Source organism: Triticum dicoccoides, chromosome 1B (assembly GCF_002162155.2).
Source record: "Triticum dicoccoides isolate Atlit2015 ecotype Zavitan chromosome 1B, WEW_v2.0, whole genome shotgun sequence".
In the NCBI taxonomy this organism is placed as follows: domain Eukaryota; kingdom Viridiplantae; phylum Streptophyta; class Magnoliopsida; order Poales; family Poaceae; genus Triticum; species Triticum dicoccoides.
Genome location: NC_041381.1, coordinates 222,208,358 through 222,221,102, shown reverse-complemented (window position 1 = coordinate 222,221,102; position 12,745 = coordinate 222,208,358). Strand labels below are relative to the sequence as shown.

Sequence of the window (12,745 nt, the reverse complement as noted above, 5' to 3'; positions counted from 1 at the left end):
ACTCTCTTCTACATGCTGCAAGACGGAGGCTGCCAGAAGCGTAGTCTTCGATAGGACTAGCTATCCCCCTCTTATTCTGGCATTGCAGTTCAGTCCACTCATATTGCCTCCTTACACATATACCCATGCATATGTAGTGTAGCTTCTTGCTTGCGAGTACTTTGGATGAGTACTCACGGTTGCTTTTCTCCCTCTTTTCCCCTTTTCCCTTCTACCTGGTTGTCGCAACCAGATGCTGGAGCCCTGGAGCCAGACGCCACCGTCGACGACGACTCCTACTACACAGGAGGTGCCTACTACTACGTGCAGGCTGCTGACGATCTGTATCCCAGGCAGGAGGCCTGCACCTCTTTCGATCTGTATCCCAGTTTGTGCTAGCCTTCTTAAGGCAAACTTGTTTAACTTATGTCTGTACTCAGATATTGTTGCTTCCGCTGACTCGTCTTTAATCGAGCACTTGTATTCGAGCCCTCGAGGCCCCTGGCTTGTATTATGATGCTTGTATGACTTATTTATGTTTTAGAGTTGTGTTGTGATATCTTCCCGTGAGTCCCTGATCTTGATCATACACGTTTGCGTGCATGATTAGTGTACGATTGAATCGGGGGTGTCACAGCGACCGCCTCGCGCGCCCACCTCGTCACGGTCTGACAACTGGCTTCTCACAAGGCACTCTAGGCAGGCCCCTCGAGAGACACAGAATCTCGCGAGCCCGCAGCAGGCTCGCCTCAGGAGAAGGAGTGCAGCCGCGACCCCAGGCCTCACTCAAGACCCATGAAACCCAAGATAAGTCAGAAACAACTACCTCGCTCAGCGGCCCGCAGCCCTGCGGGGCCCCGCTCCGGGTGCCACTTCAAAAGCATTTAGCAGTCTCACACATCATGAGAGGCACGCCCTTTCCAAAATGCTCTCACAAGGATGCGTTCAAGTTTTCGTCATACAGGTCAAAGCAAAAGAAACACGGGCCTAGCTGAACACCCTTCTTCATTACCCCCGTCCGTGCTGCTTGCATCAAGGCTGCCATCGTCCTCGTCATCACCATCCGCGCCATCTTCTCTGGCCGCAATCATGATCATGTCGTCCTCCGGGGTGAATTCTGCTACCAAGGTGTCCACATGGTCATCCACCCACCCGGCCAGGTTGTCCTGGACAACCGGGGGCACGGGGGCTAAGACAACATCGAAGTCAATGTGGGGATCGCGATTGAGAAGGTGGTTGAAGACACGCGAGAACACGTGCCCCAGAAGACCATGGCTCCTCTCCGCTACAAGCTCGTGAGACCTTGCAGCTCGAGCCTCCAGGTGGGTCACGATGTCGGTGAAGAAGTTCAGGTGGCTGGCGTAGTCGTTCTCATGCGGGTGAGGAGCGCTCTCATCGCATATGGTGCCTGATGTCTACTACACAACCTTCTTCTTGTAGACGTTGTTGGGCCTCCAAGTGCAGAGGTTTGTAGGACAGTAGCAAATTTCCCTCGAGTGGATGACCTAAGGTTTATCAATCCGTGGGAGGCGTAGGTTGAAGATGGTCTCTCTCAAACAATCCTGCAACCAAAAAAACAAAGAGTCTCTTGTGTCCCCAACACACCCAATACAATGGTAAATTGTATAGGTGCACTAGTTCGGCAAAGAGATGGTGATACAAGTGCAATATGGATGGTAGATATAAGTATTTGTAATCTGAAAATATAAAAACAACAAGGTAACAAGTGGGTAAAGGTGAGCGTAAACGGTATTGCAATGGTAGGAAACAAGGCCTAAGGTTCATACTTTCACTAGTGCAAGTTCTCTCAACAATAATAACATAATTGGATCATATAACTATCCCTAAACATGCAACAAAGAGTCACTCCACAGCCACTAATAGTGGAGAACAAACGAAGAGATTATGGTAGGGTACGAAACCACCTCAAAGTTATCCTTTCTGCTCTATCTATTCAAGAGTCCGTAGTAAAATAACACAAGGCTATTCTTTCTATTCAATCTATCATAGAGGCCATACTAGAATAAAACCTTAAGACACAAATCAACCAAAACCCTAATGTCACCTAGATACTCCATTGTCACATCAAGTATCCGTGGGCAAGATTATACGATATGCATCACACAATCTCAAATTCATCTATCCAACCAACACAAAGTACTTCAAAGAGTGCCCCAAAGTTTCTACCGGAGAGTCAAGACGAAAACGTGTGCCAACCCCTATGCATAAGTTCACAAGGTGAACCCGCAAGTTGATCACCAAAACATACATCAAGTGGATCACGTGAATATCCCATTGTCACCACAGATAAGCATGGCAAGACATACATCAAGTGTTCTCAAATCCTTAAAGACTCAATCCGATAAGATAACTTCAAGAGGAAAACTCAATTCATCACAAGAGAGTAGAGGGGGAAACATCATAAGATCCAACTATTATAGCAAAGCTCGCGATACATCAAGATCGTGCGAAGTCAAGAACACGAGAGAGAGATCAAACACATAGCTACTGGTACATACCCTCAGCCCCGAGGGTGAACTACTCCCTCCTCGTCATGGAGAGCGTCGGGATGATGAAGATGGCCACCGGTAAGGGATCCCCCCTCCGACAGGGTGTCGGAACGGGCTCCTGAGAGGTTTTTGGTGGCTACAGAGGCTTGCGGCGGCCGAACTCCCGATCTATTCTTTTCCCCGATGTTTTTAGGGTATATGGACTTATATAGGCGAAAGTAGTCGGTCAGGGGAGCCACGAGGGGCCCACGAGGGTGGAGGGCGCGCCCGGGGGATGGGCGCGCCCCCCTGCCTTGTGGCCTCCTCGAAGCTTCCCTGACTTCAGCTCCACGCCTCCTGGATCACGTTCGTTCCAAAAATCACGCTCCCGAAGGTTTCATTCCGTTTGGACTCCGTTTGATATTCCTTTTCTTCGAAACACTGAAATAGGCAAGAAAACAACAATTTGGGCTGGGCCTCCGGTTAATAGGTTAGTCCCAAAAATAATATAAAAGTGTATAATAAAGCCCGTAAACATCCAAAACAGATAATATAATAGCATGAATGCTTCATAAATTATACATACATTGGAGACGTATCAGCATCCCCAAGCCTAATTCCTACTCGTCCTCGAGTAGGTAAATGATAAAAGAAAGAATTTATGAAGTGTGAATGCTAGCAGGTGCACAAGTTTGATCAATGGTAATTTCAATAACCTTTTCTAGCATGATTATATGTCATAACAGTAGTTCGCCTCATAAAACTTCTCAAGATCAAGTAACAAGCAATTCACATGTTAAAGCATAGACCACAAACTTTCTTGAAAGCTAGCAAACTTCATTCTTAGTCATCAAACAATTACAATTCATCTTATTTTCAGGAAGGGTCTATGTCAGAACTTTGATTTAGCAAACTCCACATACTCAACTATCATATAGTCTTCCATGATTGCTACCACTCAAAGCATATTCTTAAAACAAATAGCATCCACCGAACATAGAGAAAGATAGGGGCTTAGTGTTTCGCCTCCCAACTCACTTATCATATAGATAATTGTCAACAATAATAATTCATGATCAAATATATTTGCATGGACATATATGCTTAGATCTTTCCCCAACACACGATGCTTGCCAACTAAAGAGTAGGTAGGAATGAGAAGGAATACTACTGATTCTTGCATTTAAAACAAAACAGAGGCTAGCCAACTCGCATAGACAGGGCTCCCCCGATTTGGAGCTTCGTTGGTCGTTGGATGGAGGTCGTTTTGGTCAACCAATGTATCTCAGCCGCCCGATCTAAGCCTCTGGTGTTTACTCTGGTTTTCACAGCGCTGTTATTTTCAACGCCCATGACTGGTGGGCTCGTCCAGCTTTCCTATTGGCTAGGTGAACCATTCACGAGTGCAAATGGACCTGTCCTCGCGTGCCGCGTGTCTCGCGGACGTCGTGGGTGACCTAGCCCCCAATCCACCACAGCCCCATCCCTCCCACCTCCTCCTCCCTTGTCCGCCGCCGCATCCCACCCTCTCCTCCTCCCTCTTCTGCTTCCTACCTCCTCCCCGGATGGTGACAAGTCTTGTTGATTGGGAGACATGGCAGGACGGCTGGCCTCTCGGGCTGGGCACTCTGAAACCGGGAGCCGGAGCGGTCAGGAGCGTCGGCTCCTCCTCCTCCACCGCGGCCTTCACCCCGTCCCACTGCGTCTCGTCCGTCGCTTCGTCTGAGCTAGACACAGAGGTCAGAATCGATCAACTCCTACTATCTATCCGCAATATAACAGTGGCACCCAGCAGGATTTGATGCTCCTGCTTCTACTTTGTTTGCTGCAGTCGGCATGGTCTTTGCCGCACGCTGGTGGCGGCGGCGGCATCACGCTGGCGGCCCTGATCGGCCTGGTGGATGCCATGGAGAGCCGGTGCAGCAGGCGCTGGGGCGAGAGGGCGAGCAGGAGCGGCAAGCTGCGGGCGCTGCTGCTCTCGCTATGCCTCCGGAGCCACCTGAGAACGCCGGCGGCGCGGCGCCGTCGCTCGGCCAGTTCCTCGAGATGGAACCGTGCCTGACGAGCCTGTATCCACGATGCAACCGACGGATGAACAAGATTTGCATGTTGTTATTCTAAAAAAAAGGATTTGCATGCTTGTTGCTCTTTTTTTAGGGACATGTTGTTGCTCTTTTTGAATTAGCGTGAGTGGGCAAAAAATTAGCACTAAATTTGTTGACTTTCATTTTTTTGAACAACGACAGTTGCTGACACAATAAGTCTGCATTTCGCTTCAGAATTCAGAGGAGGTCAACATTTTTTTATAGTCCTAACAAGGTCACACCTTTTCCCTTTTTCTTTCTTTGTCCCTCAATTGGGGCTACTGAGTGTTTGCGATGGAAATTTATGGGTCAGTGTTTGCATTGGTTTGTGGGGATTACAGGTTGATAAGGAATTCATGCTTGATGGTTTTTGACGTTCTACATATGTTCAGGAAAGAAGATAGTAGGACAAAGCTAGAGGAGAACTATGGTGAAAAGAATAATTTGCTTTGTCACTGTGAGCTTGCTTATTTGGTTCTGCTTGATATATGTTGCCAACCTTTGTCCTTGTCTCCTCTATGCACCCATCGTCTTCTAACATTCGCTCATCATCAGGTATAAGGGAGTTACGTCCATGGTTAAGGTACAGATCAAGGAGGTCGACAAATGGGATGAGGTTGGGTGATGTGTACGAGGGAGGAAAAAGGTGTAGGTCCTTGTTTTTTGGGTGATGGTAGTGGCATACTTCCTTCAGTGAATGTCTTTTTCATTTTCATCTAATCTTTACTGACCAATTTTTGTATGCATGTCACTTATTATTTTTTTGCGTGTTCAGTACATGATGCACATGGAGACTAGCTTTGACGATTCGTGCATTGTAGTTTGTAGCCTGATAGCTATATAAAAAAATTACATTGCTGATTCAGTTTTGGTTTTTCACTCAGACATATAGTGGTTAGTGTTGTTAATCCGTACATAGTCGTATTTGTAGGTTCATGTTATCGTATCTTTCATGCAATATCTTGTGCAAAGTTACATGCATATTTTTCTTTCTTTAGGCCGTACACCGGTTTGATTTCTGGACCCATATTTTAATGGTTCTCTTGCAGGTGATGTGAAGGTTAGCTACTATGATCAAGGAAATAACATGTATCTGTGTGGTTTCTTCCTGTTGTTGATCAGCCATTGCTGCATTTAAGGTATGTTGTGCCTGGTGCTACTAAATGCTATATAAAACCTATAGCTGTACATAAAACGCCTTGATATGCAAATAACCCAGTTAAAATAAATGGTTTGCGCCATCTGACATTACATGACGACATGCCAAACACTTTGCCGCCTAGGATAGTCTATATTTGTATTTCCTTCAGTTATCGCATATTTCCAATAAAAAAACTCTTCGCTTTGGGGTTTTGGAATAATCTTCGGGAAGTTGGTGACGAGTTAGTAGAACTAATGGAAATGTTGCTTTCATTAGAGAATGACATGCCAAAGACGCCACTGCCTGATGTAGTCTTTGGACTTAAGCTATCTCATATGTACAATAACAAGATTTATCACTTTGTTTTTTAGAATAATCTTTGATAAGTTGGTGAAGAATTAGAGCGAAGTTACCCTCATGAGTAGTATTTCTTATATAAACACCCAGTTAATTCTTGAGATACAATAGAGGCACTATAGTAGTACTACTTTAGTCAAATACATTATCCACTGATTGTTGTAGTGAAATGTATATTTTCATTTCTTTTTTTGAAATAGAGGCACATCCAGGTAATTTCACTTCTTTTTTTGAACCGCAAACCATAGAACAAATAGTTCTATGGTATATTTTCATTAAAAAAACAGTATGGTACAAAGGGAAAGGACAAAACAGAAACAAAAGAAAAAGATCTAAGCTAATGGGACAAAGCCCTTATCCAATTTCAGTTTTGGGCAACATGAGAATCATTTAAAAATTTATCTGACACCCTGCTTGAACAAGGTGGAATGCTTGTCTTTGATCTTGTGTTGAAGTAGTTGAAGATCCTTTTTTAATTCAAGCCTTCAATTTGAGATTGTCGGCTCGATGTTTCTGAAGACCTTGCCATTTCACTTTGTCCTGGATTAATAACAGATTACAAATTTAATTGTTTAAATAGGGCATGTTATTTACGAAGGTATACCATTTCTATTGACTGGATAATTTACATGTTGGCAAGGACTTATTGGTGCGGCCTTGTCATAATTGCTTGGCCAATTTCCTAACCCAATCCAGAACCGCTTCATCTTTAGATCTTTACGTGCTTGATGAAGTGCCTTAGAGACTAAGATCTGCACTTTGTTTTTCTCCATTCTCCTGCTCACGGATTAACCGATGGCTGTAATCCCCAGAGAAGCATTAGAACTGGTCTGTAGTGTCTTCCAGCGTATGCGTGTATTCTTTTTTTCATGCTGGTAAAATGTTATTGGCTGGCTCATCTGCACACGCCTTTCATTGTTGCTAATCCTGAGAATCCAATCATTGAAATAGTTGATGTTTGATGTGGTACACAGTTAAAATTGCTACATATAGTTCAGTTTGGTATTGACTACAATAATACAGGACTATAGTGTTTCAAGCTATTAATACAGATAAGATTTTGATTTGCCTGCATTTGTAGATTTTTACTCGTGCATATTCCAGCTTTTTTCCTGCTCAAATTAAACACCTGACCATGACAGTTGTTGTGAATATTGAGGAACATGAAAAAATGGTTTATAAAGATAAAGATGCAATTAATTCACATCGTTATTTTGATAAGGCAATCACCAAAATAATACTATGAGCTCACGGACATTCTTAGCAGGTGTCGTTTCTCACTACAATATTTCTGATTTTTGGTTTGATTTGACTAGCAGTGACAGTGGTCAGGACGATGCAGTTGTTGAGATTGACGACAGAGAAAGAGCTATGTAGTGTTTCAAGGTATTAATGCAGATAATATTTTGATTTGCCTGCATTAAATTAAGCACCTGACCATGACAGTTGTTGTGAATATTGAGGTACTTGAAAAAATGTTTATAAAGATAAAGATACAGTTATTCACATTGTTATTTTGATAAGGCAATCACCAAAATAATACTATCAGCTCGCGGTCATTCTTAGCATGTGTCGTTTCTCACTACAATATTTGTGAATTTTGGTTTGATTTGACTGGTAGTGATAGTGGTCAGGACGATGCAGTAGTTGAGATTGATGATAGAGAAAGAGCTCTGTAGCCCGATTAGGAAACTAGGGACAGTGGTTCTGAAATTAATGTGTGATGAATCATTAGTTCTGAGCGACCATCCTTGGATGTGACTATGACGATCACCTCAGATTGTACTGACGAGGGCATCTAAGTTGCATCTAGACCACATATTCCTTTCAGTAGTCCCTACTGCCATTTAGGGTATTAACATATATTCTGTTATCTTCTTGTTAGGCACATTTAGAGAGTCTGGGTGTTGAATTAGGTATTTCTGCTATGCCTGGACTACAAAAGTCAATATAGTTGATGTTCATGAGCGTTTCCCGATTGTCCACCTTTCAGTTGGGTTAAGCCTCTTTTTCTATTGTCTGCAAATGAAACATACTTGATGTACCTCTGGTATGATAAAAGAGACCGCCCTTTCCTTTTGTAAAGTTTTCTGCAGATGATGTTGTGGAGGTTGATTTAAGAATTTATGTGCTCATTACTTCATTACTTCCTTTACCATTAACTGATACTATTAGACAATGGTGTATAAGTGTTGCACATGACTCTATTTTGCCAGGAAATATGAATGAAGTGATAGTACTTGCAAACATGGACTCCTCTTTGCTGGACGAGGATAACTAAAATACAAATTTAGTAGGAAGTAATTACATGATTGATCTCAGTTTTGTACATGTTAGGTGAGCATTATAAGTTCTACTTCCCATAAGAGAGTGTATTTTAGTGTTGCAGATTGTTTCTATTTTAGAGCAAGAAGCCAAATCATGTTGGTCGTCGTAAATCTTGGAAAACTTGTTGTTTATTGTCACTTCTATCTATGTTATAAACTTTTGTTCTTGGTGTCGTACTTGTCAATCTTGGTTTGCCCTTTCATTTCAAGTTTGCCCTTCCATTGCCGTAGACCAACATGTCCTTGTTTCTTCAATTGATTCCTCATTTCATGTCTGCACTTCTATTACAGTAGAACAACATGTTGTAAACATGGTGCTGGGCATTGTTTGTCCAGTTCCCTTCAAAAGAGAAGAGATGGCTATAGAGTGGATCCATCACTAAAGAGATGACAAATGTTGTGCAAGGCATTGTTTGTTCAGCTTTTAAAAAAATGAAGGAATTACAGTGCACCTGACCTATAAAGGGGCTGCAAAGGACAAAATGCTATGGATCCAGAGTGGGAGGGGAGAGTTACCAACAACGTATTAAGGACAAACCGTGACATGGATTCCTAAGTTCCAGCTTACATCAAAATTATAGAGAGAATGCCCGCATTTTGAAAACTCTTACATAGTTTGAAGCTATGTTTCTTTCAATTTTCATTATTCAAAGGATCCTTATTAGTGCCAGTTTGTCAAGCATTTATTGTCAAATAACTCTTTGTTTGAAATGAGACCTTGGCGCAAGGGGTAAAGTTATTATACATCTTATTGTAGACAACAAGCCTCCATTCTTTTTTTATTAATAGGGGTTAAATTTGTTACCATATGTACTTGCTCACAACTAAACCAATTAAATCATGAATTTTCTTTTTGATATGTTTTTTTCAAACTCAAATATCTAATCATGATAACCATATTTTCAACTAAAACAATGCTTCCTTGGCTGGTTTGTACATGTTAGATATTTTTTTTCAAACTTGGATTTCGCAACATGATAACCATATTGTCAGTATAACATGGTTTAACACATGAGCTTTGTACTACCAATATCGAATAGGTTCTTGCAAAATGAAACTATTTTCATCGACAACATGGCTTTAGCGGGTCTCTGCGCCATTTGGCGCAACGGGTCAACTAGTAAAAGTAAAAGATAGGCCCTTTGCAGAGGGAAGCAGGGATTTGCAGAGGTGCCGGAGCTCGATTTTGAAATAGAGATGAAAATAATTTTGAGAGGCATGCTTTCATTGTCAACATAACAACCAAGAGTTCCCAATATCTTCCATACTACATACATTATAGGCGGTGCCCAAACAAAATGGTAAAGATTTTACTCCCCATCCACCAACAATCACACTCCACGGCTTGTCCGAAACAACAGGTGCCGTCCAACTAACATCAATCCTGGCGGAGTTTTGTTTGCAATTATTTTTGATTTGATTTTGATCTTTTGATCATGGGACTGGGCATCTCGGTTACCAGCCATTTTTCTCGTGAATGATGAGCGGAGTCCACTCATCTTGAGAATAACCCACCTAGCATGGAAGATACTGCGGAGTCCACTCATCTTGAGAATAACCCACCTAGCATGGAAGATACTGACAGCCCCTAGTCGCTACATGAGCGATTCGGGCATACAAAACAGATTATTATTTGAAGGTTTAGAGTTTGGCACATGCAAATTTACTTGGAACGGCAGGTAAATACCGCATATAGGTAGGTATGGTGGACACTCATGGAAGAAACTTGGTTCAAGGAATTTGGATGCACAAGCAGTATTCCTGCTTAGTACAGATATTTTGGCTAGCAAAGGATCCTGAAAAGCAAGCACCACATGTTGGAGGATCTATAACAATATAACTTCTATACAAATATACCCAAGCATAACTCATTACGTTGTCTTCCTTGTCCAATTTCAACTAATTTGCTCAGGTTTGAAAATAATTAATGGGGCTCACAATCATAGAAGATGTCTAAGATAGTATATTTATATGTGAAATCTCTCTTCCTTCAATATTCTTTCATGAATTGTTCAAATGACCAATACAATGCTTGCTATCCTTCAATAAATTTACCACCTCTAATTCTTAGATGTGAAGTCATTACTCCCCATGGGATAAGCAAATGAAACATATATAATTTCAGATTTAACATTCAACTCATTCAACCATTTACTCATAGGATATAAGTGAAGCACACGAGTAAATGACAAACTACTCCAAAAAGATATAAGTGAAGATCAATGAGTAGTTAAACAATTATGTAGCTCGTGTGACGACTCTCTCTCATTTAAGAATTTTAGACCTTGGTACTTTATTCAAACAGCAAGCAAAATAAAATGACATTGCAAGGATAGCACAACTCATGTGAAGAAGCAAAAATTTTAGGTTCAACCGATACTAACCGATAGTTGTCGAAGAAGAAAGGTGGGATGCCTAACGGGGCATCCCCATGCTTAGATGCTTGAGACTTCTTAGAATATTATCTTGGGGTGCCTTGGGCATCCCCAAGCTTGAGCTTTTGTGTCACCTTAATTCCTCCCATATCTTGGTTTCTCTATTTCTCAAAAACTCCATCCACATAAAACTCAACAAGAACTCGTGAGATAAGTTAGTATAAACCAATGCAAAACCTTATCATTTCTACTGTAACAGATCACTAAAATCATTATTCAACATTGCATACCAAATGCCTCTACATATTTAATACTCCTATCCTCAAATAGAATCATTAAACAAGCAAACATATGCAAACAATGCAAACATAACAGCAATCTGCCAAAACAGTACAGTCTGTAAAGAATGCAAGAGTATCAATACTTACCTAACTCCAAAAATTATGAGAGAAAATTCCCACTGTAGTAAATTTATCAGATCTTATTATGCAAAAAGTTCTCTGATTTGAAACAGCAACATGTATACTTGTAAAATAAGCATGATAAAGGCTATCCTTGACATTTTTATTGAAACTAAAGATGCAAAACATTATTCTAAACAGCAAGCAAATACTAACAAAAGAAAATGACGCTCCAAGCAAAACACATATCATGTGGTGAATAAAAATATAGCTTCAAGTAAAGTTACTGATGAACGAAGACGAAAGAGGGGATGCCTTCCGGGGCATCCCCAAACTTAGGCTCTTGGTTGTCCTTGAATATTACCTTGGGGTGCCTTATGCATCCCCAAGCTTAGGCTCTTGCCACTCCTTATTCCATAGTCCATCGAATCTTTACCCAAAACTTGAAAACTTCACAACACAAAACTCAACAGAAAACTCATAAGCTCCGTTAGTATAAGAAAATAAATCATCACTTAGGTACTGTAATGAAATCATTCTAAATTAATATTGGGGTAATATCTACTTTATTCCAACTTCTCTATGGTACATACCCTCCGATACTACTCATAGATACGTCAAAATAAGCAAACAACACATAGAAAATAGAATATGTTAAAAACAGAACAGTCTGTAGTAATCTGTATCATTCGAATACTTCTGTAACTCACAAAAATCTACAAAATTAGGAAGTCCTAAGAAATTTGTGTACAAATCCAGATAAGAAAGAATCAGATCAACATCAAATTTCTGTGAATTATCAAAACTAATTTACTAGGTGAAAAAGTTTCTGATTTTCAGCAAGATCAACACAACTATCACCGTAAGTTATCCTAAAGGTCATACTTGGCACTTTATTGAAACAAAAGCTATAAAACATGATTACTACAGTAGCATAATCATGTGAACACACAAAAACAGTAGGGGTAAATATTGGGTTGTCTCCCAACAAGCGCTTTTCTTTAATGCCTTTCTAGCTAGGCATGATGATGACAATGACACTCACATAAAAGATAAGAATTGAAACATAAAGAGAGCATCATTAAGCATATGACTACCACATTTAAGCCTAACCCACTTCCTATGCATAGGGATTTTGTGAGCAAACAACTTATGGAAACAATAATCAACTAGCATAGGAAGGTAAAACAAGCATAGCTTCAAAATTTTAAGCACATAGAGAGGAAACTTGATATTATTGCAATTCCTACAAGCATATATTCCTCCCTCATAATAATTTTCAGTAGCATCATGAATGAATTCAACAATATAACCAGCACCTAAAGAATTCTTTTCATGATCTACTTGCATAGAAAATTTACAACTCTCCACATAAGCAAATTTCTTCTCATGAATAGTAGTGGGAGCAAACTCAACAAAATAAGTATCATGTGAGGCATAATCCAATTGAAAACTAAAATCATGATGATAAGTTTCATGGTTATCATATTCTTAATAGCATACAAGTCTTCACAATAATCATCATAGATAGCAACTTTGTTCTCATAATCAGTTGGAACCTCTTCCGAAATAGTGGATTCATCACTAAATAA

The 12,745-nt window shown here is 40.8% G+C and overlaps 1 protein-coding gene across 7 annotated transcripts; it reads left to right on the top strand.

Annotated features, from left to right (window-relative positions):
* The first annotated feature begins 3,905 nt into the window (after positions 1-3,905).
* LOC119329160 lies at positions 3,906-8,550 on the top strand. Of its 7 annotated transcripts, none has more exons than XR_005159339.1 (7): positions 3,906-4,207; positions 4,300-4,787; positions 4,945-5,009; positions 5,108-5,198; positions 5,602-5,691; positions 7,370-7,436; positions 8,267-8,550. XR_005159339.1 is itself a non-coding variant. In XM_037602166.1 (7 exons), exons 2-5 carry the CDS (start codon positions 4,305-4,307, stop codon positions 5,688-5,690), a joined length of 519 nt encoding a protein of 172 aa, XP_037458063.1. In that variant the 5' UTR covers positions 3,906-4,207; positions 4,300-4,304; the 3' UTR covers position 5,691; positions 7,370-7,436; positions 8,267-8,550. The 7 variants fall into 7 exon arrangements, 2 of the variants coding, with proteins under 2 accessions (XP_037458063.1, XP_037458070.1); XR_005159336.1 differs by having other exon boundaries at positions 4,894-5,009; XM_037602166.1 differs by having other exon boundaries at positions 4,300-4,576; positions 5,108-5,200.
* Positions 8,551-12,745: the final 4,195 nt, after the last annotated feature.

Bases quoted from the DNA above. Each gene is read 5' to 3' on its own strand.
- LOC119329160 (XM_037602166.1), top strand. From the start codon at position 4,305: ATGGTCTTTGCCGCACGCTGGTGGCGGCGGCGGCATCACGCTGGCGGC. The intron at 5,010-5,107 runs GTGAGCTTGCTT...GCTCATCATCAG, and splicing joins GAATAATTTGCTTTGTCACT to GTATAAGGGAGTTACGTCCA. The intron at 5,201-5,601 runs GTAGGTCCTTGT...GTTCTCTTGCAG, and splicing joins GTACGAGGGAGGAAAAAGGT to GTGATGTGAAGGTTAGCTAC.